The 26,469-nt window shown below is 37.8% G+C and overlaps 1 protein-coding gene across 3 annotated transcripts; it reads left to right on the top strand.

Moving 5' to 3' along the window:
• Positions 1–918: 918 nt before the first annotated feature.
• Positions 919–24,370, top strand: LIN7C (lin-7 homolog C, crumbs cell polarity complex component). Of its 3 annotated transcripts, none has more exons than XM_060176658.1 (6): positions 919–1,003; positions 3,087–3,205; positions 3,817–3,888; positions 7,444–7,653; positions 8,847–8,923; positions 24,103–24,370. In XM_060176658.1, exons 1-6 carry the CDS (start codon positions 967–969, stop codon positions 24,347–24,349), a joined length of 762 nt encoding a protein of 253 aa, XP_060032641.1. In that variant the 5' UTR covers positions 919–966; the 3' UTR covers positions 24,350–24,370. The 3 variants fall into 3 exon arrangements, with proteins under 3 accessions (XP_060032641.1, XP_060032642.1, XP_007537025.1); XM_060176659.1 differs by lacking the exon at positions 24,103–24,370 and adding an exon at positions 16,678–16,888; XM_007536963.3 differs by lacking the exon at positions 24,103–24,370 and having other exon boundaries at positions 8,847–10,815.
• Positions 24,371–26,469: the final 2,099 nt, after the last annotated feature.

Consider the following 26,469-nt stretch of genomic DNA (forward strand, 5'->3'; position numbering starts at 1 on the left):
GTGAGAGCAAAAAGATAGTAGAATTCCAAGGGTGGTAAAGCAATGTTTTGTGCTATCACTCTCACTCTTTTTTTTAAAAAAGCAAAAATGTGGCTCTGGAGTTGGAAGCATAAATGAGGCTCTGAGTTTAAACTTTAGCACTTCATTAAAAAAATAAACTACTAGTCATGTAAGAAGTGGGAAATTATAAGCCATATTCAATGGGAAAAAAGTCAACAGAAACAGTGCTAGGGTGGTGAAAGAGACAACATAATGGTTATGCAAGACTTTCATAGCTGAGAGCATTTAGCACATTATCAGAACAGACCAACACTTGAATTTAAATAGGGAGCACATTACATTACAGTAAAGACTAAAATTTTCTTGGTTTATGAAATTCTCATTAGTGATCCTAAAAACTTTAGATAGCATTTGCCTTACATTTCACTTAGGTAAGATTTTGGATTAACTTGTTACATTTGTTGGTGCCACAAAGAGCCTTGTTCTGTTGTCCACCCCGGTGTGTTTCGTGCTTTTGTACTTTCCGACATAATTGCATGGAAGACTGTCTTGACTTATTTCTGTTTGTTTGTTTTTAATTAAAGCAATACTGTCACAAATGAAGAATGTATAGTATTTCGTTGACACATTTGTGACCAAATTCCAGAGTTTATTCAAAAGGAACTCGAAGATAGCACTCTTTAGGAAGGCTGAGAGTGATAGAGCACGAGCAGTTTAGAGTCAGGCTGGCTGAGACAAGAGCCAAGCACCTGGAGCCAAGAGTTTGAAGCAGGTGGCAGTATAAAGCCACCTTAAGACTTCAGCAACTCCGTACCAACCTAGCTAGTGACCCAAGAGTCTCTAACCACGAACCCCGATCTCGCGATACTGGCTAGCCTTCCGCCGACCTGGCACCCACTAGGCCCCACCCATCCACCGCAGCCCTCCTGTCGTCATTTCCTGTGTGTCTGCCGGCAAAGGGAGAAGATGGCGGCACTGGGCGAACCTGTGCGGCTGGAGAGGGGTGAGTGAGGCTGACCGAAACCGTCCGAGGTGGGCGGAGGGGTGGAGGAGTCGCTAAACTAGGCTTGGAGAATCGGCTAGGCTGGCTGGCCCTCACTCCTGCTGTTGACCGCTCACGTAGATGCGCCCCGCCCCAGGAGGGGCGCCTGCGGTCTCTAGACTGATGCCCGACCTCCTCTCTTCATTTGAACTCTTCCGCAGCGCAGCGATCACCGCTTGCTGCACAGGCTCTCCCTAGGGTGGCGCGGTAGATGCGGCGTCAAAAGACCGTTTCGACACACAACACCCAGCTCAGATTGACTGCACTCACTGTATTTACGCGAACACAAATCCAGTGTCTGTCTCCACCCACATCCGGGCGTGCAAAGCATTCCCTCGGAATTCTTTGCTACGCTCGAACTCTAACATTACTTTGACCACAATCTCACTTGTATTCTTACTGGGTATTTCTTGGCTTTAGTGCCCCTACCAGGTACGGAGAGGGCCCTTTAAAAATAATCCTCCTACTTGTTTTGTCTTGGGGAGGTTATATAAGCAGGCAAAATAGTGCTAAATTGTAAAAGACTTGAAAGTGCATTCTTCTCTCCTTAAACATCCTCAGTTGCTTACTGTGATAGATTGCTTGCAAATTGTTGAGGATAGTAAAGCCTCTCCAACTGACTGGAATCTAAAAATCAAGAGAAAGTGCACTGCGGGTTGTCATTGGGATCATGTTGCAGATTTTCAGCATTCCACTCTTACCTCCTGAAGTCCTTTATTTCAAACATTTCGAACTTGCTTTGGGCACAGTGATTTTAGAAGTCATTGGTAAGAGTCAGCAGTCACAGCAAACTAAATATTTTGAGTACCAGAAGTAACCAAAGTTCGCTATGGAGATTAAAAGTATCTTGCAAATAGTGACTTTTGTAATTACTGACTTGAAACTAACTCCAACTCTAAGGAAAAAATTCATATTTCATAAATAATTTAGGGAATCCGCTTCTCTACTGCTTTCACAAAAATGCGCGCTAAACATTGCTTCCTTATGGTGTTCTTAAGCCTCATTATAAATGATGTTTCTCGCCAACCTGCCAAACCATTAAAGTCTCATTTTTGACAAAGGAGTAGCTACTTTGGGAAGACTTGCCAAGTTAGGCCTAGCCTGTGACATTTTCCTTTTCGGTACAATAGCTTTATGCTTTACAGCTGGGAACAAAGCATTAATGATTCTGTTGAAATAGTTAATGTTGTTCACTTCTACTTTTTTTTTTTTTTTGCCTCCAGGGTTGTTGTTGAGACTCGGTGCCTGCGCTAGGAATCCACTGCTCTTGGAGGCTATTTTTTCCCTTTTTTTGTTGTTGTTGTTGCCCTTGCTGTCGTTATTAGTGTTGCCATTGTTGTTGGATAGGATTGAGAGAGGAGGGGAAGACAGAGGAAGGAGAGAAAGATAGACACCTGCAGACCTGCTTCACCGCTTGTGAAGTGACACCCCCCCCCCCCCCATGGAGGTGCTGAGCCGGGGGCTTAATCCGGATCCTTACTCCGGTCCTTGCGCTTTGAGCTACGTGCCCTTAAACTGCTGCACTATCGTCCGACCCCCCATTTCTACTGTTTTTAATGTGCCTTTGCCACTAACTGCATTTTTTGTTGAAAAGTTTGTGTCTTTATATAGTGTGTTTTATTTTAGAAAATGAATATACTTAAGTGCTTAGATTACTGTTAATAAGAGAAAAATTTTATTGGCCAAGTAGTTTCTGGTAGTATGTTAGCTTTTCTGTGTTTATATCTTTTACATTTGACCTCCAACCCTTTCCTGTAACAGTTATTTTGTTTTCAAAGACTGTTACATTTTTTTTTACATTTTATACTTGTATCCAGTATCAGTACACTATTAGTACTTCTTATCTACTGTAAAATTTGTTATTCCCAGGTAAATTCTTAGCCCATGTATGGTTATACAGATACACATAAGCACAAAGTCTTAAGCTTCTTTCTATGTTCTGTTATTACATATTTCTTGTTGGTTTTTGAAGAATGAGTCCTAACTGCTAGGCACTCATATAGAAATCAGAAAGTTACCTGTCTCTATGTTTGTTTAACTCTAGATATTTGTAGAGCAATTGAATTACTGGAAAAACTACAAAGGAGTGGAGAAGTACCACCACAGAAACTTCAGGCATTACAAAGGGTCCTTCAAAGTGAATTCTGTAATGCTGTAAGAGAGGTGAGTGTAAATGGGATTAAAATTACTAAAAAAAAAAAAAATTGTGTTAATTAGCTAAGATGAAGCTGTAAAATTTAAGTTCAGAATTTCTTTTTCTCTTACTGTTACAGAATGAAACCAGAGCACTACTATACCATTTATGATATTCTTTTTATTTTTTATTTTTTTTTAAGGGATACTCAAAATCAAACCCAGGGCCACATGCATACAAGCCACTGAGCCATCTCCCTAACCCCTATAATTTAAGAAATGAACATTATTGCTATTATTATTGTTCATCACCAGGGCTTCACCACTCTGGACCAACTTTTTCAGATAGAAACGTGAAGGGAACAGAGTATGAAAGACACTAGACTCTATCTAATGTGGGTCTTGCACATAGCAAAGCAAGCATACTATCCACATGAGCTATTTTGCTCGTCCTTAGGGAAATGAACCTTAGAAAAACAATTGAACTTACCCTCTTATTTGTGGAGTTTCTAATTTTTTTAGAAGTTCTTTTTTACAAAACAAGCATAACTTTACCTGACTTATCCATTAATTTCACTGAGAAATAGAATATGATGTATTCTGAGATATTAAATCATTATTATTATAACTCCATTTTACAGGTATATGAACATGTTTATGAGACTGTGGACATCAGTAGCAGTCCTGAAGTGAGAGCTAATGCAACTGCAAAGGTAAAATTTTTTATTTACTAAAAGTAAAATTTCTTAACTGTGTAAGATATCTAATTATTAAATTCATAATAGACATTTTGAAAACTAGCATATAATAATTTTCAAGCAACAGTAAATGTTACAGTACTAGAAATACTACATTTCCTTACTGGACTTTACAAAAGTTATTCTAATTGTTGGTGTAGTTATTATTGTTGTTATTGATGTTGTCATTGTTGTATAGGACAGAGAAATGGAGAGAGGAGGGGAAGAGAAAGATAGACACCTGCAGACCTGCTTCACCGCCTGTGAATCGACTTCCCTTCAGGTGGGGAGTCGGAGGCTCAAACTGGAATCCTTACGCAAGGCCTTGCGCATCGCGCCACATGTGCTTAATCTGCTGCACTACCGCCCAACCCCTGTACAAGAGATATTTTACCAGGAAGTTTAGATAATACATCAAAAATGCACCCTTAAGCAAGTAATTGCATGTGTACATAATATAGTATCACTGTGTAAATTTTCCTCAGAATTCTGAAGTATGAATTAGTCTCATGCTATTGATAAGCAAGCATTAGAATAGTTAACTTGCGGGAGATGGGCAGTAGCACAGCGGGTTAAGCCCAAGTGGCGCAAAGCACAAGGACCAGAGTAAAGATCCCAGTTCGAGCCCCTGGCTCCCCAACTGCAGGGGAGTTGTTTCACAGGTGGTGAAGCAGGTCTGCAGGTGCCTTATCTTTCTCTCCCCCTCTGTCTTCCCCTCCTCTCTCCATTTCTGTCCTCTCCAACAACATCAATTACAACAACAATAACTACAACTATAAACAACAAGGCAACAAAAGGGAATAAATATAAAGTAAATATTTTTTTAAAGAAGTTATTTGCTTACAAATAATAAAAATGATAGAGCTGGAGTACAACCCCAGGTTGTTCTTTGCTTTCTTCTTTAACTTGTCTCTGGAAATGTAGAGTAATGTCATTCTTTAGTAGTTCACCTCTTCAGAGCCTCAGGTGACAGGTTTTATGTGTTTTTCTGTACCAGTGCTTCCTCAGATAGTTTAAGCATTGGCCTTGTCATCTATTGCATATGGTTAGAATGAATTAATATCCATAGTAGGTGACTTATACTAGAATTAGTAAGTAGTGGGTACTTTTTCTTTAATATTGCTGGTTCACAAAAGGAAATACTAGGTTTGAATAGAAACACTTAAATGTGTGGTTATATTTACACAGTGTGATACTACTGAACTACTTTTGATCCACATTGAGGACAGAGTCCTATAGGGGCCCACATAGGGGTCCATTATGTTTTTTTCTGATGGAGATGACTGATGACAGTCATGAGAGGGATATTTTAGAGATTTAGGCCCATCATGTCTGTGTGGGAATCCTGACTAGGGCCCCAGGTGATGGGGTAGCCTGGTAGTGACTAAAGAGTCATCATTAAAGTATGCCAGTCTCTTGCCCTTATTTAGCTTTTTTTTCTTCTTCCCTTTTGTTGCCCTTTTTTTTTTTATTATTATAGTTTTTATTGTTGTTACTGATGTCGTTGTTAGATAGGACAGAGAGAAATGGAGAGAGATGGGGAAGGCGGGGGCGGGGATAGAAGCGACTCCTCTGCAGGTAGGGAGTCGGAGGCTTGAACCGGGTTCGCACCAAGTGCACTTAACCCACTTCGCTACCGCCTGACCCCCTCACCCTTATTTTTTTTTTCAGCTTTTGTAGTCCTTACTTTGTCTGACAAGGTTAACTTTGGAATGATTCAGGGATGTGCAATAGGAATTAATTGAGGAAGGTATCTATCTAGGTCTAAGTAGAAACTATTTCATTAGGTACATTATGGTGTCTTTTTGGGTCTTTCTACTTGTTTCATTTATTGACTCACTGCAAACTGTTGTGCACTTTTGCTTTAGGCTATATATTTTCTTCCAACTTGTGGGTGCATGAGTACATAAGCCCTATCTTATGGGCCCTGGTCTATATCTAGGTTTTGAGGTTTTGTTAAGCAGTGCACCACCCAAAGTGGAGTCTTTAAGGAGTCTTATGATTTCTTATTTGTTCTCTTTCTTTGCCTCTCTGTCTCTCTTAATATTTGACTATATTTTGACAAAGTATGCTAACACCATAGAAACTTAGGTTTAGTTTCTGAGCTATAGTAGCCATTATTTCTGAAATGACACTTCTCTGTGAGTGTGAAATATAATGCTATTCAACATATCTTGATTTCATTCCTTTCACCTTTTTTTTTCATGTATTCTGATCTGTCACCAAAAAAAATGGTGCCAAGTTTACTTTTCAAATTAGTAATTTAAAACATAGTATCCCTAAACACAGCAGGTTAAGCACAGGTGGCGCAAAGTGCAAGGACTGGTTTGAGCCCCCGGCTCCTCACCAACAGGGGAGTCGCTTCACAGGTGTCTGTGTTTCTTTGCCCCTCTCTGTCTTCCCTTTTCTCTCCATTTCTGTCTGTCCTATCCAACAACAGTGACATGACTACAACAATAAAACAAGGGCAACAAAAGGGAATAAATAAATATTTTACAAAAATTATAGTATCCCATGACCTTATAGGTCATGTAGATAGATTATATCTTGCGTAAAGACACCTGGGAGCATGGGGGCAGTGGCATAGCTGGTTGAGCACATGTTGCCATACACAAGGACCCAGGTTCAAGCCTCAGTCCTTATCTGCTGAGAGGGAAATTGAATTGTGAAGCATTGCTGCAAGTGTCTATCTACCCCTACTCTCTCAACTTCTTTCTGTTGCTATCCAAAAACAAACAAACATAAGTAAATAGAATGTGGGGGGAGACCTGGAGGAACTGAACTATCCAACTCCAAAACTCAGCACTACTGGTTTGCTAGAGAAGTTCTTGTTAATGTGCAGTGTTTGCTGCTCAGTAAGCCTGCTGGCCGGCTGCTACACAAAAATTCTAGGCACTGGGTGAACCAGGAATAGCCTGATAAATCTTAATATTTCCTATATAAGTCAGGGCTTATTCTCTAGATATCCTCTTTAAAACACCATCTGATTGATCTAGGAGGTGTTGCAGTGGATAAAACCTTAGACTGTTAAGCATGAGAGCTCAAGTTTAGAAGTTGGCATCATGTGTGTCAGAGTGATGTTCTGGTCTTCTCTCTTCTACCTCTGTTACTAAAATAAATAGAGATATGTTTTTTGCGAATCCACCATCCATTCAGTTTGCCTATCCTCACAACTGTCAGCAAATTTATTGGTATTCAAACAACAAAAGTATGTATCTCAAACATAGTCTTGAAGAAAGAAAGAAAGAGAAACTAAAGTAAATTAAGGATTATATTTTTTCTTCTTTTTTTAAATCTTCATTTACTGTATAGAGACAGCCAGAAATTAAGAGAGAAGTAGGTAATAGAGAGGGAGAAAGACAGAGAGACACCTGCAACTCTGCTTCACCACTTGCAAAGCTATTCCCTTACAGGTAGGGACCAGGGGCTCGAACCCAGATCCTTGCACATTGTAGCATGTGCACTCAGCCAGGTGCGCCACCATCTGGGCCCAAGGATTATATTTTTAAGTATCTTAAATTTTTATTTCAGGCAACAGTAGCTGCATTTGCTGCCAGTGAAGGACATTCTCATCCTCGAGTTGTTGAGCTACCAAAAACCGAAGAAGGTCTTGGGTTCAATATTATGGGAGGCAAAGAACAAAACTCTCCAATCTATATCTCTCGAATAATTCCAGGTGGAATTGCTGATCGACATGGGGGCCTCAAAAGAGGAGATCAACTCCTTTCTGTTAATGGAGTGGTAAGAATAAGTTATATTTCTATTTGTGTTCATAAGTTCTGACCACTGTGTGTATACTTGAGCTGTATTAACAGAGAAGATATTAGTGAAAATACCAGAGGCTTTATAATTTAGAAATCCATTGCAGGGATTGTAGGTAATGCTATTTGTTCAGTGGTACTTTATTTTTTTTTTCTTTTTTTTTCTACAGTGGTACTTTATACAGAACAAAGTGTGCTTTGTTTTTTTCCAATGTAAATTATTAATGCTTAATGTGGTCTTTATGAAATCATTTAGCTCTCTAGTAGTTTGATTTAGGTTTACCTCATTTCAGTTTTATAGATTAGCAATTTTGCTTGTGACTTAGTGCAACAAAAGGTATATAGAATGATATGCTAGTCATCAAAAACTTAAAATTCCATTCCTCAAGCCAGTAAAATAGCTCATCGGGATAGTGCAGTTGCTTTGCATGCAGCCCAGGTTGAAGCCTGGCCCCATTGCACTGGAGGAGGCTTCCCTGCTAAAGTGTCTTTCTTATTTTCTCTATCTGAAAAAGTTGAGTGATAACAAAAAAAAAAAAAACTATACTATAAAGCAATAGTAGTGGAGAATTTTATACTAATTTATAAAATTAGAAAGCATCCCAAGAAAGTGAGGAACTTGCAAGTATGATATCCTGAGTCCTTGTCATCACTTAAGCAAGCGTGATGCTCTGTTTCTTTATTTTGTCGATACGTAAGTAGATAAATTTTTTTAAAAATTCATCAGTAGTTAAGCAGTGTTAAGCAGTGCTGCACTTGTCGCTCTGTCTCTCTCCGTTTTCCTCTTCTGTTTGTCTCTGCCTTTATCCAATAAATAAACGAAAAGATTAAAGACCTTTAAATCTACTATCATCTTAGCAGTATAATCTCACATGCAAAAGGCCGTAGCACCCAAGAAACTAAGATTTAAACTTAAATGTATTTACAGTTTTTCTTCTGTGCATACCACAAATACTATTTGGGGTTTTCTGTCCTTGAATGTTTTTTAATTAATATCATGATTGTAATTTTCTCTTGGACATTATTGTGCTCTAGAATTTATTTTATCCTAATCTTACTTATTACTTTGTTATTTATGATTGATATGTGAAAAATTTAAAACTGCCCCCTAAAATTTTAGGTTTTACATTTTGTAAAACCTACATATTAATTGTTTTTGTTTTTTTTTTCTAGAGTGTTGAAGGAGAACATCATGAAAAAGCTGTGGAACTACTGAAAGCAGCTCAAGGAAAAGTTAAACTAGTAGTCAGGTATACACCCAAGGTCTTAGAAGAGATGGAGTCACGCTTTGAAAAAATGAGATCAGCAAAACGCAGACAACAGACTTAGTACACTTCACATCTTTATATTTTGTTGCTTTTAGCTAGAGAAGTTTTACTTGTGACCTACTTATGGCCATGATGCCAATGATTATAAAAAGTCAAACAGAAACTTCCCATGAAAATCCTCCTTGCCATTTTATAAATGCCTATTATAACATCACTTGTGGTTCCAGAGATGCATACAATTTTTTCTGACAAGAAAAAGTAAAAGGTGATGAAGGCAATTCTGTCCTACTGTTTTTACAGGCCTTTTTCAAATGCAGATTTTTGTCATAAAGTTGTTATAGATTTTTAAAAATGCTTTTTTAATATTAAAATGTACTTTTTACATTCTTAGTCTTTTTTTAGGAAAAACAAGTTTTCTTTCTTTGACTATTTATTTAAAAATAACAGTTGTCCAATTCTCTTTTTAATTTTTTTGCTTTATTTCTTTCAACCTGTAAAATATCATGATTTTCCAAGAAATTAAATATACATATTCAACTACAGCAGCTCATTGCATTATCATTGTTAGTATCACTGCTGCATTTTATACTTTGAACACATGTGGTATTATAATCTACAATAATTCATAGCTTAGCACAGTGAAAGTTTTTTACTTTAAGCATAATGTATGATGACTCTTCATTTATACTGATTTATAAAAGCAAGTTTTTAAACACCAAAACAATCATTACTAAAATATATATATTTCATAATATTTGAGCAGTGAGGCAAGATATAATTGATTGTTATATTTACTGATTACACCTCTTCTATTTATGTTCAATATAAGTCAGTTACTAATGCAAAATCTGGTTCAGGTTTCATCTTATATAAAATTTTTATTGATACTCATCTTTATTTTAAAGATATTTCTTAGATTCTGCCCCCCCATTCCTAGAAATGAGCCAATTAGTGTAGCTGAAGTAAAGAAGTGTAGATAGTACCTTTAACTTCACTAGACTCAAGAGTTACACACTTATACTAGCATGATTTTAAAAATTATTTTAAGTAGGAGTAAGATAAGACTTACTTCAGACATAGAGAAATTATGAAGTGATATATGCATAAGAGTTCACAAACTTTATAAAAGTGAGTCAGATTCAAAATAGATTCAGAGATGTGATCTTTACACTTCAGATGTGCTAAGGGGAATTCAAAAGATACCTTTATTTGTCCACTGGATGTCACTGTTTTACTGAAAGGCAGCTATTAGTGTATGACAGTGACTGAAGTCTTTAAAGGCAGAAATTAAAGAATCATTTTCAGTCACAAGTTAAAAAAATGTTTGCATGTTTGTTCTTTTTTTTTTAATTTTAGGTGATGACAAAAAGAGGGTAATGAATTGAAATACGTAAAGAATTTAGCGTAATTATAGTCACTGTGTAAAAAGAGGGCATTTTGTAACATTCCTTCAGGAAGATTAAAATGTGTACTTTTTTTTTTTTTTTTGCATGTTTGTGAAAAGCACTGTGAGTCTTAAGTCTTAAAAGATTATTCCGGTTTTTAGAATAGAAGTCAATCAGCATTGATGTTATATATCATTCAGGTATTGAACACTGGATTGCATGATTGGTTGTGTCTTTAGCCCACTACAAAATCTTTTATTGATAAGATCATGTTGCTGAATTGTACATTTTCTAATTAATTGATGTCTTTAAAAATGAGACCAAAGTAGTGTAGAAGAATTATGGACTTATTTTAATTTAATTGTAAAGTTATTAGAGGTATTTGTTGTAGAGCTTTATATATTAAAGAGAAGTATTGGTGCATATAAAACAGTAATATTGTTATGCTTGTATTCTTGCATTATATGGTAAATAAACCCTTAAATCTTATTTTAGTATTGCTATTGCTTCAGTAGCTTTTAAAGCCGTCTTTTTTTTTTTTTTTTTTGGATAGGACAGAGAAATTGAGAGAGGAGGGTGAGAGAAAGACACCTGCAAGACTTGCTTCACTGCTTGTGAAGTGACCCCTTGCAAGTGGGGAGCTGGGGGCTCGAACTGGGATTCTTGTGCAGGTCCTTGCATTTCATACTCTGTACACTTAACCCATGTGCCACTGCCCAGTCTCCAGCTCGACACTTCTTTATAAATTATAGCTTCTTGGTTCAGTGTCTCAGCTGTTTCAGAACTTTGAGCCAAGTGTGTGTGTGTGTGTGTGTGTGTGTGTGTGTGTGTGTGTGCGCGTGCGCGCGCGCTGAAACTTTTAAGTTGAGTAAGCTAATTTTTTTTCATTCCCTCTGCAGTAATCCACAATCTGTTCTTTGTGTGGGTTGGCACTTACTTATAATTCTTAAAATAATGATAGCTTGGGCAGTCGGGCTGTAGCGCAGCGGGTTAAGCGCATGTGGCGCAAAGCACAAGGACCGGCATAAGGATCCCGGTTCGAACCCCGGCTCCCCACCTGCAGGGGAGTCGCTTCACAGGCGGTGAAGCAGGTCTGCAGGTGTCTATCTTTCCTCCTCTCTGTCTTCCCCTCCTCTCTCCATTTCTCTCTGTCCTATCCAACAACGACAACAACAATAATAACTACAACAATAAAACAACAAGGGCAACAAAAGGGAATAAATAAATAAAATAAATATTTAAAAAAATAATAAAAAAATAAGGATAGCTTAAAGGAGCCAAATACAGTAGTTTTTGCTTGCTACTGTTGAGCATGAGTAGTAGTTTATTTTTGTTGATGGAGTTTTCATAGTGTATCCCAGAATTTTAAATCTTGACCATAGAAAAATGAAATCACTGAGGGGCCAGGCTGTGACGTATCTGGTTAAACACACACAGTACAGTGCACAAGGACCCAGGTTCCAACCCGTGGTCCCCACCTGTAGGGGGAAAGCTTCACAAGTGGTGAAGCAAGGCTGCAGTGTCTCAATGTCTGCTTCCCTCTCTATCCTCCTCCCCTCTCAATTTCTCTATCTCTATCCAGTAATAAATAAATAAATAATATTTAGGAAAAAGAAAGAAAAATTAAATCTCATTGGACAAATGTACAGTAATGGTCTAATTATAGTGAAAAAATGAGATCAGTTTTTGTACTATAAAGGTGACTTATGAGCATAGTTGTTTAATTAGTATATAATAAATATTTGACTTGTAAATTAAAAATATAAATTACCTCCTATGCAAATTCCATTTCTTTTTTTTTTTTTTTTTAACCAGAGCACTGTTCAGCTCTGGTTTATGGTGGTGCAGGGGATTAAACCTGGGACTTCCGGAGCCTCAGACATGAGAGTCTGTTTGCATGACCATTATGCTGCCTACCCTCTGCCTACAAATTCCATTTATTTTCTTGGTGTTTCAAAGTGAGTTGATTCAGTGATCCTCAGCTTTAGTCACATATTAGAGCAAGCTGCAGATTTTTTTTTTTTTTTTGAGGTCACAGTTTCTAAGACTGTATATCTTAGAAGTAGTTTTACCCCACTTCAGATTATTTTATTACATCATGGCCACTACCAAAGTAACAGTATTCTGCTACCAAAATCTATTGGTTCTCTCCCATCTTTTTAGCCAATTGCCATCCCCTGCTTCCCCAGACACCAACTTGGTAACCTCAGTACTGCAGTCCACATCTTAAGGGTTTGGTTTTATTTGGCTTTGTTCCCTTCTTTGTTTCTTTGTAGACTGTGTATAAGTGAGCTTATTGGCATTTTACTTTTTATGGACATCCTTTTCTTTTAGGACTTGTTTAATAATAATGAATTCTTTTGATTGTTGTTTGTCTGGAAAACTCTTTGTCACTCCTTCATATCAATAACCTATTATGACTGTGTAGGGTATTCTTGGTTGGAAGCCTTTCTGCTCAACACTGACTATATCTTACCAGTCCCTTCTTAACTTTTACAGTTCCTATTGGGATATCAATTTGTAGTCTTAAAGGGTTTCCCATAAATGTGACTTTCTGCTGTTCTCTTGCTGCTTTTAGTATTCTCTAAAGTGTCATTTTAATTTAGTCTGTTTCAGTTTATTTTGTTTGAAACTATGAGCTTTCTTGATCTAGATTTCTGTATTCTTTCTTCATTTGGGGAAATTCTTGACATGTTTCTTCAAATGAGAATTCTTTTCTAGAACCTGATTTAAACATTGTTCCTCTTAATATCCTACAAATCTTCATTTTTTTTTCTTGCTAATCTTGATGCCTTCTATACTCTGTCCTTGAACTTACAGATTCAACCTTTCTGCCTGTAGAACATTTCAAAATGTTGATAAATTGAGTTCTGTCTCCACTGACTAAGTCAGACCACTCTTTTTTTTTAAAGCTTTCCAGGTGGCTCTAAAATATACCTAAGGTCAAGAAGCATTGGCTTTTCCCTTTTTAAAACTAATTATGCTAGCTTGTAATGGGAAGTAATCAGAATACAGTTTATAACTATTAAGTAGCAGCAAATTGGTTATATTTGACATTGTTTTAATAATAAAAAACATTTGACATTTATTTGGTGACTACAGAATACCTATTTTAAATAAAATCTACCAAGAGTTTAAGCTTTTTTTATTTAAGATTTTATTTTAGTTATTTCATGAGAGAGAGGCCATAATAGCACAGGGGCATTTGTCGCACTGGAAATCAAACTCAAAACCTACCACTGTATGTGTCCTCGGTCATTAAGCATGCTTTCAATGTCAATCATTATTATGCCTCTTTTGCCTTTTAAATTAAAAAAAAATCATTTTAAAATTGTAAAATAGAAATATTATTGACAATTAAAAGTTCTCAATGTAGCAACCTTATTTCTTACTGTAGTGATAGGCTATAGTGACCTGGAACTTTGGGACTGATAGTTCATGTTTTCTCTTGAAATCACTGTCATTCAGTTCTAAATTTTTGAAAGTTATTTTGCTCAAGTACTTAAGTAGTTTCGCTCAAGAACTTAGCTTAAATACAGAAGAAATGGCTATGGTGTATATGAAAAGAATGTCAGCATGGCTTGGTGTAGACTTAAGAGAATACATATTGTGAATGCTTTATTATATGGAATGATCATTGAAATATCAAGGATTCTGATAACTGTATTTCCTTAATAAATACCTGTTTATTAAATTTGTGACTTAGATTTTGTTGTCTCCTCTGCTGACAGTTTTGTTTTATAATTTTTATTATCCAATGTTTCATTAATAGTTTATTTTCAAAGGCTTTTGCAGTTTCATAGTGGCTACATTGTGGAAGAAAAGAAATCACTTATTAATTTTCAGAAGATTTCCAAACTAATTTGCACCTGGACACACTTTTTAAAAATAGTATTGGGGAGTCGGGCGGTAGCGCAGCAGCTTGAGCGCATGTGGCGCAAAGCGCAAGGACTGGAAGAAGGATCCCGGTTCGAGCCCCCGGCTCCCCACCTGCAGGGGAGTCGCTACACAGGTGGTGAAGCAGGTCTGCAGGTGTCTATCTTTCTCTCCCCCTCTGTCTTCCCCTCCTCTCTCCATTTCTCTCTATCCTATCCAACAACGATGACATCAATAACAACAATAATAACTATAACAAGGGCACCAAAAGGGAATAAATAAATATTTTTTAAAAAATAGTATTAGATATTATATTTCTACCTTAATTATTTAACTTAGATAAATACCCAAAGTAAATTTAATTCCAAAGATGACTTATCAATTTAACTCTGATCTGATTATTTAAAATAAATTTGTATTATGTTCTTAGTCCTTTGATTTGGAAAAAAAATACATTTAAACAATATATTTTTGAATGTTACATATAATCTGGTTACTGGAATAAAACTTCAGTTTCCCCTACATTGCATTGTCTTTCATAAAATACAAACACAGAATTTCTCATTATTTTTGATAGAAAACAGCAATATGAAATTGACATCACAGAACATAAAGCCTTACTAAACCTGATTTGAATCTTAGAGTCACCATTTTCTTTCTTTTTTTTTTTTTATTAGTGATTTAGTGGGATAAGAGGGGTACAATTCCACACAGGAGGAGCAGAAGGTGGGAGGTCTGGCTTCTGTAATTGCTTCTCTGCTGGAAATGGGTGCTGACAGGTTGATCCATACCCCTAGCCTGTTTCTGTCTTTTCCAACTTGGGTAGGGCTGATGAGGTAGAGTACCAGGACACACTGGTGAGGTCATCTGCCCAGGAAAGTCAGGTTAACATCATGGTAGTATCTGCAACTCGGTGGCTGAAAAGCCTTAAGATATAAAGCAGTCTTAAGGCCATACCACCCTGAACACGCCCAATCTCGTCTGATCTCGGAAGATATAAAGCAGAACAAATTGTTTAATAATTAGAATCCAAAGGTAAGAATAGAACAGATGAGATTTGGGGTCTTTATGCTGGAAAAAGCTAGAAGTCTATTTTAGATATACTCTAAGGGGCCCATGACTTTACTAATTTTTGCCTGAGGCCCACAGATAACATACAGGTGGGCTAAAAGCATTGTCTGGGAAGATGGTGTCAGAGCTGGGAATAGGACTAGAAAGCTGGATCAAGGCAGAGAGTAGCTTTCAAATATGGGACAAGTATATAAATAACCATTAACTGTAAACCCCATAGATCTGACCTAGGGCTCATGTCTTCATATTTAGCATAAAGTTATCTTTTTTTGTAGAGAAAGCATGGAAGAACTAATTTATAGTGTCTCCAGAACTTTTAATCAAATGGTTTCAAAGAACATCTAGAGGGCTAGGTGGTGGCACAAGTGTACAAGTTACAGGACCCAGGCTCAAGTTCCCCCCACACACACACACACCTACCAACCTGCAGGGGAGAAAACTTCACAAACCGGCAATCATGCTACAGATTTCTCTATCTCCTCCTCCTCTCAATTTCTGTCTCTGCAAAATAAATGAATAAAAATTATTTTTAAAAGACTAGGGGGGTCAGGCTGTAGCGCAGCAGGTTAAGCACATGGCACGAAACTCAAGGATCAAGGACCAGCGTAAGGATCCTGGTTTGAGTCCCCGGCTCCCCACCTGCAAGGGGGTCACTTCACAAGCAGTGAAGCAGGTCTGCAGGTGTCTTTCTCTCACCCTTTCTGTCTTCCCCTCCACCATTACTCTCTGTCCTATCCAGCAGCAATAATATCAATAACAACAGTAAAAATAAACACAATAATGATAAACAAGGGCAACAAAAGGGAAAATAAATATATTTTAAAGCTAACCATCAGATGCAAGAAAAGAGGCAAAATGGTTATGCAAAAGACTTCTGTGTCTGAGGCTCTAAGATCCCATGTTCAATCCCCAGCACCACCATACCAATGTAAGCCAGAGCTATACAGTGCTCTAGCCTCTCTCCCTTCATATATATATGAATCTCTCTTGTTAAAGGCAATACATTAAAGTTTTTAAATAAATAAAATGGAAACTGAACCAAAATTAAATGTGGCAATGTAGTAAGAAGACTCCAGGGAGTCTGGCAATAACGCAGCGGGTTAAGCGCACGTGGTACCAAGCACAAGGATGGCTTAAGGATCCCGGGTTCGAGCCCCCGGCTCCCCACCTGCAGGGGGGTCGCTTCACCAGCGGTGAAGTTGGTCTGCAGGTGTCTGTCTTTCTCTCCCCCTCCTGTCTTCCCATCCTCTCCATTTCTCTCTGTCCTATCTAACAACAACGACATCAATAACAGCAACAATAATAACTACTACAACAATAAAACAAAAAGGGCAACAAAAGCGAAAAATAAATATTTAAAAAATAAAAAAATAAAAGACTCCATTAGAATTTGTTTTCTTTCAAGCTGGGAGTATGGATGAACCTGCCAACACCCATGTCCAGCAGAGAAGCAATTACAGAAGCCAGACCTTCCACCTTCTGCATCCCATAATGACCCTGGATCCATGCTCCCAGAAAGATAAAGAATAGGGAAGCTTCCAGTGGAGGGAATGGAATATGGAACTCTGATGGTGGGAAATGTGTGGAATTTTACCCTCTTAACCTATGGTTTTGTCAACATTTCCTATTTTTTTATTTTATAAATAAAAAGAAACACCATAAATCTTTGTCCCTAAAAAAATTTTTTTTGTATGTATTTGTTTAAGAAAAGATGAGATATCTTGCCTTTGAGGGTGAGGAGAATGGCTCTTTTACTCTCTGCAGTTGAAACGTATCCTGGGGCATCTGCTGCTGCATAATTAGGCTGTGCTTCCAGCTGGCCTCCTAAGTTGCTCAACACCTCAGAACTTAAGTTTTTCCTCAGTTCAGGTTGCCAAAGTATTGCATGGTTGCACCTTTTTCAGTTCAAGGGTTTTTAGGAGTTGGCAATAGCAGGAGAAGATTCAACTTGATTGGTTGAGAGATAAATTGGCAGCAATCGTTACTTCTGGTTGCAGTGTGATCAGTTCACCTCATTTGGCTATTTAAAGTCCATGTGCCTGAGGCAAAGTATTAATTTGGGCACAACCAATTATGTTGCTTCATTCTGAAAGCATCCATGGCTTGCTGAAATTTGTTTTCAAAACATTTTACTTTTCCCCCCAATGCACTTTAAACTATAATTTCTCTCATATAGTTTTGTTTAGATTTTTTATGTTAATTTGCTTTGAAATTTTCCTTTTGGGGAGCAAGTGTTCTGCTTCACAATGAAAAAAGTCAAATGTCACCAGCGAAAAATATTCACTTGAGTTTTTTTCAGTTATATTTTTCCCAGTATGTAGGTATGATTGTCCTCTTAAATTGCCTTTCCATACTGAAAATATCTCTTTCTACCTATTAGTTTTTTTTGTATCACAAAATTATAAATAACAAACAGAATGTAACAAATTTTAAATGCTAAGTTATCCTTGCTATATACAAATATACAAAGTGAATTATAACACTAGCCACTCCCTAAACATAAGGCTTAAAAAATAGCAGCATTTTAATAGAATGGCTATTTAACTCTTGTATACAGCACTGAAGTAATAATAGTGAGAAAGAATCAAGTTTTAATTTCAATCAGATGATCTGGTTTTTGAATCATATCAGGTAGAAAACAAGTTGATTAACTTGTCTTCGTTGACTTAGTATTGTATCACTGTTTACTGACCATCTATAATGTAGTGGACTATGTACATAACAGTAACAAACAAGAAAACAAGTACATACTTTCAGGTAGTAATGAATGTTTAGAAACCTAGCAGAACAGGAAAACTAGTTAAAGAAAAATAAGATGTTAAGGAGTCAGGCGGTAGCGCAGCGGGTTAAATACAGGTGGCACGACCAGCGTAAGGATCCCGGTTCAAGCCCCCAGTTCCCCACCTGCAGAGGAATTGCTTCACAAGCGGTGAAGCAGGTCTGCAGGTGTCTATCTTTCTCTACCCCTGTATCTCTCTCCATTTCTTTCTGTCCTATCCAACAACAATGGCATCAATCATAATACAACAATAAAAACATGGGCAACAAAAGGGAATAAACAATAAATAATAAAAAAAAGAAAAAGAAGATGTTAAATCATTCCTCAAGGCTCGCAACTAATGATCCTAAAGTCCTTTTTCCTACTGGGATGTCTGACTGTTTCCATGGAATCCACACATGGGACCAAGTGCACTTCCTATAGTGCTTGGAATTACTCATTAAAGCATCCACTGTGCACTAGTGATGCCTGCCAGTACCCTCTATGTGTCTATTTAGTCTTTAACCTAGTTTAAAATTTTACGCAAAGGGGCTGGTTGGTCATGTACTTGGTAGAACACACACCTTCCAAGGCGCAAGGATTTAGGTTCAAGTCCCTGGTCTCCACCTACAGTGAGTAATCTTCAAAAGCAGGGAAGCAGTATTGTAGGACTCTCTCTCCCTCTCTCTCTCTCTCTCTCTCAACTCTACCTTCCCTTTTGCTCTCAACTTCTTTCTGTCTCTATCCAAAATTAATTAATTGAAAGAAACACCTTCTAGGATCCACTAAGCCCAGTGTGACCCAACTTCAGTCTCCCATTCCCAATCCTCACTCACATCTACATTAACAGACTTATCTCCAACACCCCAGGCCTTTACACTTGCTGTCATATTGGACTGAAATCTCTTTTACCCTCTGTTGGTATACATTTGCCTATTTTGTCAGTCTACACCCTTCCCAGATTCCTAAACTTCCTGAAAGCAGGCAGGACTCTGTTTTACTCACTCTCATATCTAGAACTGAGGACAGACCCTGCATTTAGCAGACAATATTTATTCATGGTACAAACTGCATGGTGTGCTCTTTTTATACTTGACTATGATGCATATGATCTGAAGAAGACACCTGTCTGAATATTTGGGACCTGAATGTGTTGAGTATAATAGAATCCAATAAATAGTCCCTCTTTTCTCCAGTAAGGTTCTGAATACAACAAGAAGTAAAGTAAGTTGTGAGGTTGTGGGGGGTGCAAAATACTGCATTTACTATTTATTGAGTCACACTACAAATATTTGATGATTATCTACCATGTGTTAAGTTCTAGAACAGAGGAATAAAATAGCAAACAATAAAGCCATGCCTTCTTGGAACTCACTTTTCACTGGAGAATGGGCAGGCTAGAATTCAGAGAAAAAACTGTTTCCTTAAAGGAACCAGAGTGACCTGCCCAGTCTGTAACAATACTGAATGCACATCCCCACCCTACAAGGAAGACTCCACTCATTCCTAGACAGATAAAAGCAGAAGGAAGACTCAACATGCCCTTTTTACTTCCCATATTTATCCATCAGATCCTCATTCTATTTTCCCTAGAGTGAGTACACTCAATGGCAGAAGCCCTAGGGTAATTACTATAGTATAGTTAGAAGCTAGATAATGTGTTATCCTTCTTCCTAGTAAAAACATTAACAGCTAAATAATTTTGCAAGCAGGATGACTAGAAAGAAAAAACACATATCTTTAAACCACCATTTAAAATATTTTTAAATGTGATGAGAATTAAATATTAACAACTGTGACTTATTTTATAATACTAGAGATATACTTTAAATATTATTAGGTAAGAAAGGCATCAGTAACACATATTTTTTCCCTCACCTGCTAATACATGGACCTTTATACTTTTTTCTCTTGCCTTTTTATATTTGGCCACAAGGTAGAGCCAAAGGACTATTCTTTTTTTTTTCCAAGCAATTCTTACTAAAAACAAATCAAATTTTAGGTATAAACTTAAGTTAAATGTATTTTATAAAATGTAGAGTTCTGTAAGTGTGAAAATAAGAGATTTCTAAACACACCTTAAAGGAAACCTAACCTATGAAATTTACTAAATTATATAGCTATCTACCTACCATTCAGGTTTTATAACTTCAGTTCCAATGGCCACTATGTGTGTTGCCTGATTTCTTACTAATAAATGCAAAGATTTAAATATATGATATTCAAAGTTCCTTCTGTTTCTGTGGATTTTTTGTTGGTTGTTTGATTTGTTGTTGTTGTTGGTTTATTTTGTATTTTTGTTTTTACCAGAGCACTGCTCAGCTCTGGCTTATGGTGGTGTGGGGTATAGAACCTGGGACTTCAGATCCTCAGGCATGAGAGATTCTTTGCATAACCATTATGCTATCTACCCCTGCCCTCTGTGGATTTTTTAAGCATCAAAGAGAAGCAAGAATTCGCTCCCCACATGCAAGGGGATGCTTCATAAGCTGTGAAGTAGGTCTTGGAGACTGACTTTCACTCTCCCCAAACCCTCTCAATTTCTCTTTGCCCTACAAAACAAAAAATATAAATAAAAAAAAAAGAGAGAAAGAGAGAGAAAAGGATACAACATAAAACATAACTTCCTGACAGCCAGAATTGCCAAAGGATGAATTTCCTGACCAGTGGAAATGTGAATATTATACTCTATGATGTGGCAAGAATGTCAGAAAAGCTGTTGAGCCTTAGAAAGCCAGATATATTTTATTTTATTTTATTTTATTGCTACTATTATTAATGTGTCGCTTTTCCATCCACCTTCTTCAGGTTGACCAAAAGTAACCACTGTTGTTTTTTCATTGCTAGGTGACTGGGTGTCCTATCCATTGTGAGAGGAAGTTGTTTCTCTCTACCTCTTCTCTCCACTCTCCATTTTCTCTCCTTCTACTAATTAAAAAAAAAAAAAATTCTTTCCTTTCACTGCTCTTCCTTTTTTCTTCTTTCTTTCTTCCTTCCTTTCTTTTCTTTTTTTATTTTATTCTTTTCTTCCTTCCACCTTCTTTTCTGAATTCACTGATACTCGCTTGTGAATTATTTGGGAGAAGAAATCTGACTTGGAGTAGACTCTGTGTGTGTGTGTCTTCTCTATTTCCCTTTCTCACCTATCCCTAGAATTTATAGTGGACAGTAGATTTGCATAATTGTCTATTCCTGCTTTCCCTTTTTTTCTGTCTCTTTCTTTTTCTTTTGTTTGGTTGCTAATTTTTCTTGAGCTAAAGGTGTTGTCTGGCTAAATGGTATTGGTTGAACTGCATCAATCCTCGCCTCAGTTACTATTGTAATTTCTGAAGTTGGTGACTGTGGTTGTCATAAAGGTCTTTGGTATAGCGTGGCTTGTACTCAAAACACAACTGAGGAACGACAGAACAGAAAACTAAAAACCGCATCAATAAAAAAAATGGCCAAATCAAGAACAAATAAATCTGCTACCACAATGAATCAGGACAGGAGCCCAGAAGAAACTCCAAATTAGTCAGAAGTAACCATAGATAAGAAAAGTAAAGAAACTATCACACAAACAAGGAGACCCCTTACAGAATGGGAGAAGACTTTCGCATGCCATACATCAGACAAGAGACTAACAACCAAAATAAAGAGCTCAGCTAACTTAGCAACAAAAAAGCAAATGATTCCATCCAAAAATGGGCAGAGGATATGAACAGAACATTCACTACAGAAGAGATCGAAAAGGCTAACAAACACATGAAAAATTGCTCCAGGTCGCTGATTGTCAGAGAAATGCAAATAAAGACAACACTTAGATACCACCTTACCCCTGTAAGAATGGCATACATCAAAAAGGACAGCAGCAACAAATGCTGGAGAGGCTATGAGGACAGAGGAACCCTCCAGCACTGCTGGTGGGAATGTAAACTGGTCCAACCTCTGTGAAGAGCAGGCTGGAAAACTCTCACAAGGCTAGACATGGACCTTCCATATGACCCAGTAATTCCTCTCTTGGGGATATACCCCAAGGACTCCATAACACCCAACCAAAATATACGTATACACCTATGTTCATAGCAGCATATTTATAATAGCTAAAACCTGAAAGCAGCCCAGGTGCCCAACAACAGATGAGTGGCTGAGAAAGCTGTGGTACATATACACAATTGAATACTAGGCAGCTATTAAGAACAATGAACCCACCTTCTCTGACACATCTTGGATGGAGCTAGAAGGAATTATGTTAAGTGAGCTAAGGCAAAAAGATAAAAGATGAGTATGGGATGATCCCACTCATAAACAGAAGTTGAGAAAGAAGAACAGAAAGGGAAATTCAAAGCAGGATTTGACTAAATCTGGAGTAGGGCACCAAAGTAAAAACCCTGAGGTGAGGGTGAGGGTGGATATTTGGCAGTGGGGTATGGAGTGGGGTGGGGGATGGGACACAGTCTTTTGGTGGTGAGAATGGTGTTTATGTACACTTCTATTAATTTGTAGTCACATAAATCACTATTTAATTAATATGAGAGGGGAAAAATTGATTGTATATCTCAAGTACAGACTGAGTCTTTTTAATACGTAGGCTGAGTCTTTGATATGTTGACTCTCTCAAAAGCCTAGACCAGGGAGAACAGAAGCAACCGATGGTACAGCTATATACAAATAATGTCAAAGGACATAAATTATGGTGATGTTGTGTATGATACAGTAAATCCTAACAAAGGGACTTTTCAAAGTTAACCCAATTACCAAATAATGTAATTATAACAATAGCTATCTATTGTCTTCTTGAACCCTAAGACAGCAGGAATCTCACATTTCCACTATAGAGCCTATATTTCCCCCAGTCCTGGAACCTTAGGGTGGGGCACACATTCCTGCATACTTCTCTCAATTCATACCAAATATTATTGCATCCGCTGATCCCAACCTAATCAGTGTAATGAGTGCCACCTCAGTATACTTCACTTCAGACTATGTCCAGAGACTTCAGGTGTGGAATGACAACCCTTCAGCTTCATTACTCAGTTGAGACCTTTCCTTTCATAGTATTCTCTAATTCCATTCCAGGCAGTTCACTTCCTCACAAAGTCCCAAAACCTAGATATAGATAGGCCAGGTCCTGTGAGATAGAGCATATGTTCACATGTATCCATAAATTAGGGCAAAATATATACCTGAAAGCAAAAGTACACAATAGTCTGCAGTGAGTCAGTATAAAGTTCCTAATGAAATAGTACTTAGATACCCTCCTCATCTACTTCCTGTTACAGTTCTCTCACTCACTCCAAAGCTAACCTTAGCAAAGCTAGGACTGCAATAGCTGAATAAGGGCAAGAGACTGGCATACTTTAATGATGACTCTTTAGTCACTGTCAGGCCACCTCATCAGCTGGGGCACTAATCGGGGAGTCCTGAGATTCCCAAACAGACTTGATGAGTCTAGACCTCAAATAAATCCCTCTCTCCATTGTTACAGGTCATCTCTATCAGGAACAACAAAAAAGACCTCTTTGTAGAGCCCCCATAGGACCTTGCCCTCAACTTGGATCAACAATGGTAGAGAATGTTCCATCAATCTGAAGGAAGGATGGACAACATACTCTATGCTACACCTAAGGAAGATGGGTCAATATTGGGGCAGCTTGGAATGTTCCTATCATGACCAGAGAATTTGAGCTCAGATCTGCAGGGATGCAGAGATCACATAGGTTCCTAAGTTGAATACTGGCCCCAGACCAAATCAAATTGATGGGGTTTACAGTCAACAGTATTTATACCCCTTCCCCAAATTAGGGAGCTACTCTCTTCCCTGATCCAGCTTTCTGGTCCTTTTTCCAGCCATGACATCACCTCCCCAGACAATAACTTGGATCTACCTGCATATCAGATTTCAGGCTCAGAGGGAAAAAAAACAAAAAAAAACTAGTATAGCTACAGGCCCTTTGAAATATAACTAAAATATTCCTACTAGCTATTTACAAAATGGAGGACCCCCCAACACTTAATCTGCACTATTTCAGTCTTTAGGTCTGAGATTGTTCAACATTTTTTTAGGCTTTGTATGTTAACTCTCTTTTCAGCCACCAGGTTCTGGATGCCAGCATGATGCCGACCAGACTTCCCCGGACTGACAGCCCCACCAATGTGTCCTGGAGCTCTGCTTTCCCAGAACCCCACCCTACTACGGAAAGAGAGAGGCAGGCTATGAGTATGGATCGACCTGTCAGCGCCCATGTTCAGTGGGGAAGCAATTACAGAAGCCAGACCTTCCACCTTCTACATCCCACAATGACCTTGGGTCCATACTCCCAGAGGGATAAAGTATAGGAAAGCTATCAGTGGAGAGGATGGGATACAGAGTTCTGGTGGTGGGAATTGTGTGGAGTTATACCCTCCTATTCTATGGTTTTGTTAATGTCTCCTTTTTAAATAAATAAAAAAATTTTTTTTTAAAAAAGCCAAAGGCAGGGAGTGGGGCGGTAGCACAGTGGCACAAAGCGCAAGGACCAGTGGAAGGATCCGGGTTCTACCCCCTGGCTCCCCACCTGCAGGTGTCACACGCAATGAAGCAGGTCTGCAGGTGTCTATCTTTCTCTCCCCCTCTCTGTCTTCCCCTTCTCTCTCCATTTCTCTCTGTCCTATCCAATAACAATGACATCAATAACAACAACAATAATAACTACAGCAATAAAAACAAGGGCAACAACAAGGGAATAAATAAATATATTTTTAAATTAAATTAAAAATTTTTTTAAAGTTAAACAAACAAAAAAAGAAAGCCAGAGGCAGGTGACTGAACCAGCCTTAAGATAGTGGATGGCTGTGTGTTTCTAAATGCCATGTGTTAAATGGAATTGTAAGCTGCTTGAAGGGGTGATTCCATATCACAACTGTGGGATCTCAGAGTAGAAGAGTGATTTGACTATCAGCCCTCAGAATCTTTTCACCACATTCTACACTAACTTTTCCCAGTCAGTGGCTGAGCACTGCAGAAATATCAAGACAGGACTGTTTCGAAGACCTAGGATTCTCCTGATGAGTGGTTTTGTATTGTGATTTCCCCCATTGGGCCCACCAAACTCTATCAGCAATGCACTCAGCGTCTTCCCCTTCTTTGTCTTCCTGTCCAAAACTCAAATCTGGAAGCTGAGAAGGTTCCCACTTGGATGTGAGGGTGAGGGGAGGAGCTTCAATATTGATGACGCAGTGCTTCAGGTGTTTCTCTTCCTCTCTATTTTCCCTTTCCCTCTCAATTTCTCTTTTAAATAAAATAAATGAGTAAATTTTTTTAAAGAAAGAGTTAAGTGTACATCTTGGTTTCATGACTCTCCTGCTTCCTATTTTTCCTCACAAGCATATTCCTAATAAATCTCTAGCATTAGTGACCTTGCTTGGGTGTCAGTTTCTCAGAGAATCCAGTTGAGCCACTTTCCCAGTCACCTCTGTTCTTCAGAGAATCTAGTGGTGGCTCCCAAAATATACTCTAGCAGAGTCATAAATGTAGGTGTGTGGGGGTAGCATGGTAGTATGGGATGTTTATATCAAAATCAGCAAGTTCGTAAGTATTGAGAATCAAGGCCCCCATATTAGGTCTATTGTACCAGGATAATACCTGTGTTTAAATCTTCCTTAAGCAATGTATGTAGAAACTAAGCTGAGCTCATCTGGATTTGTCAATCCCTAGCAGAAAAGATTCTGAGAAGTAAATGCAAAGTAAATCATCTTTGAAAATAAATCCTCAAAATGTTGAAAAACTTGACTATGTCTATTATCTATCCATTTTCCCTTTCATACTAATGTTTAGCTTGCCTCATAATAACCTACAAACTGAATTCATATATATTTTAACACAAATGTGAGATTAAAAAAAAGAGTTTAATAAAATCATTCCAGATTTTTGTGAACCAGACCCCAAGAAGAGCACTTTTGGTGCTATCCTAATATGTCCTAATATGTCTGGAAGTACTGACCTAGTTTTCTTTTGCTTTGCTCCTTTCCAGGGCAACCTTAATAAGTACAGTCAGTTGGTACTTTGCTTATGTTTTTAAAAACATTGCCTCATTTTTTTTAATTTAGAGATTTTTAAAGATATTTACAAGTACCTTAGAAGCATTGTTTTTCCTTCTGATTGTCACTCTTATTTTGAAGAGAATCATGTTATCTCTCATAAGAAGGTAAAGATCTGGGAGTTACCCAAGAAGTATTTATGAATTATTGATTTTTTAAGACTTTTTACAAACATCTTATTTACTTATGATACAGAGATGCAGAAAGAAAGACAGAGACAGAAGCACTGCTCATCTTGGGTTTATGGTGGTGCTGAGAATTGAACCTGGGACAGCCTCAGGCATAAAAATACTTTGCATAACCATTATGCTATTTCAAGACTTCTTTTTTTAGGCTTTTACTTAGTGTCCAGGTCAGGAAAAGATAATTCACAGACTATA

The sequence above is a fragment of the Erinaceus europaeus genome, chromosome 17 (assembly GCF_950295315.1).
Source record: "Erinaceus europaeus chromosome 17, mEriEur2.1, whole genome shotgun sequence".
Taxonomy (NCBI): Eukaryota; Metazoa; Chordata; class Mammalia; order Eulipotyphla; family Erinaceidae; genus Erinaceus; species Erinaceus europaeus.

Bases quoted from the DNA above. Each gene is read 5' to 3' on its own strand.
- LIN7C (XM_060176658.1), top strand. From the start codon at position 967: ATGGCGGCACTGGGCGAACCTGTGCGGCTGGAGAGGG. The intron at 1,004-3,086 runs GTGAGTGAGGCT...GTTTAACTCTAG, and splicing joins ACCTGTGCGGCTGGAGAGGG to ATATTTGTAGAGCAATTGAA. The intron at 8,924-24,102 runs GTATACACCCAA...CTCTCTTTTCAG, and splicing joins AAAGTTAAACTAGTAGTCAG to CCACCAGGTTCTGGATGCCA.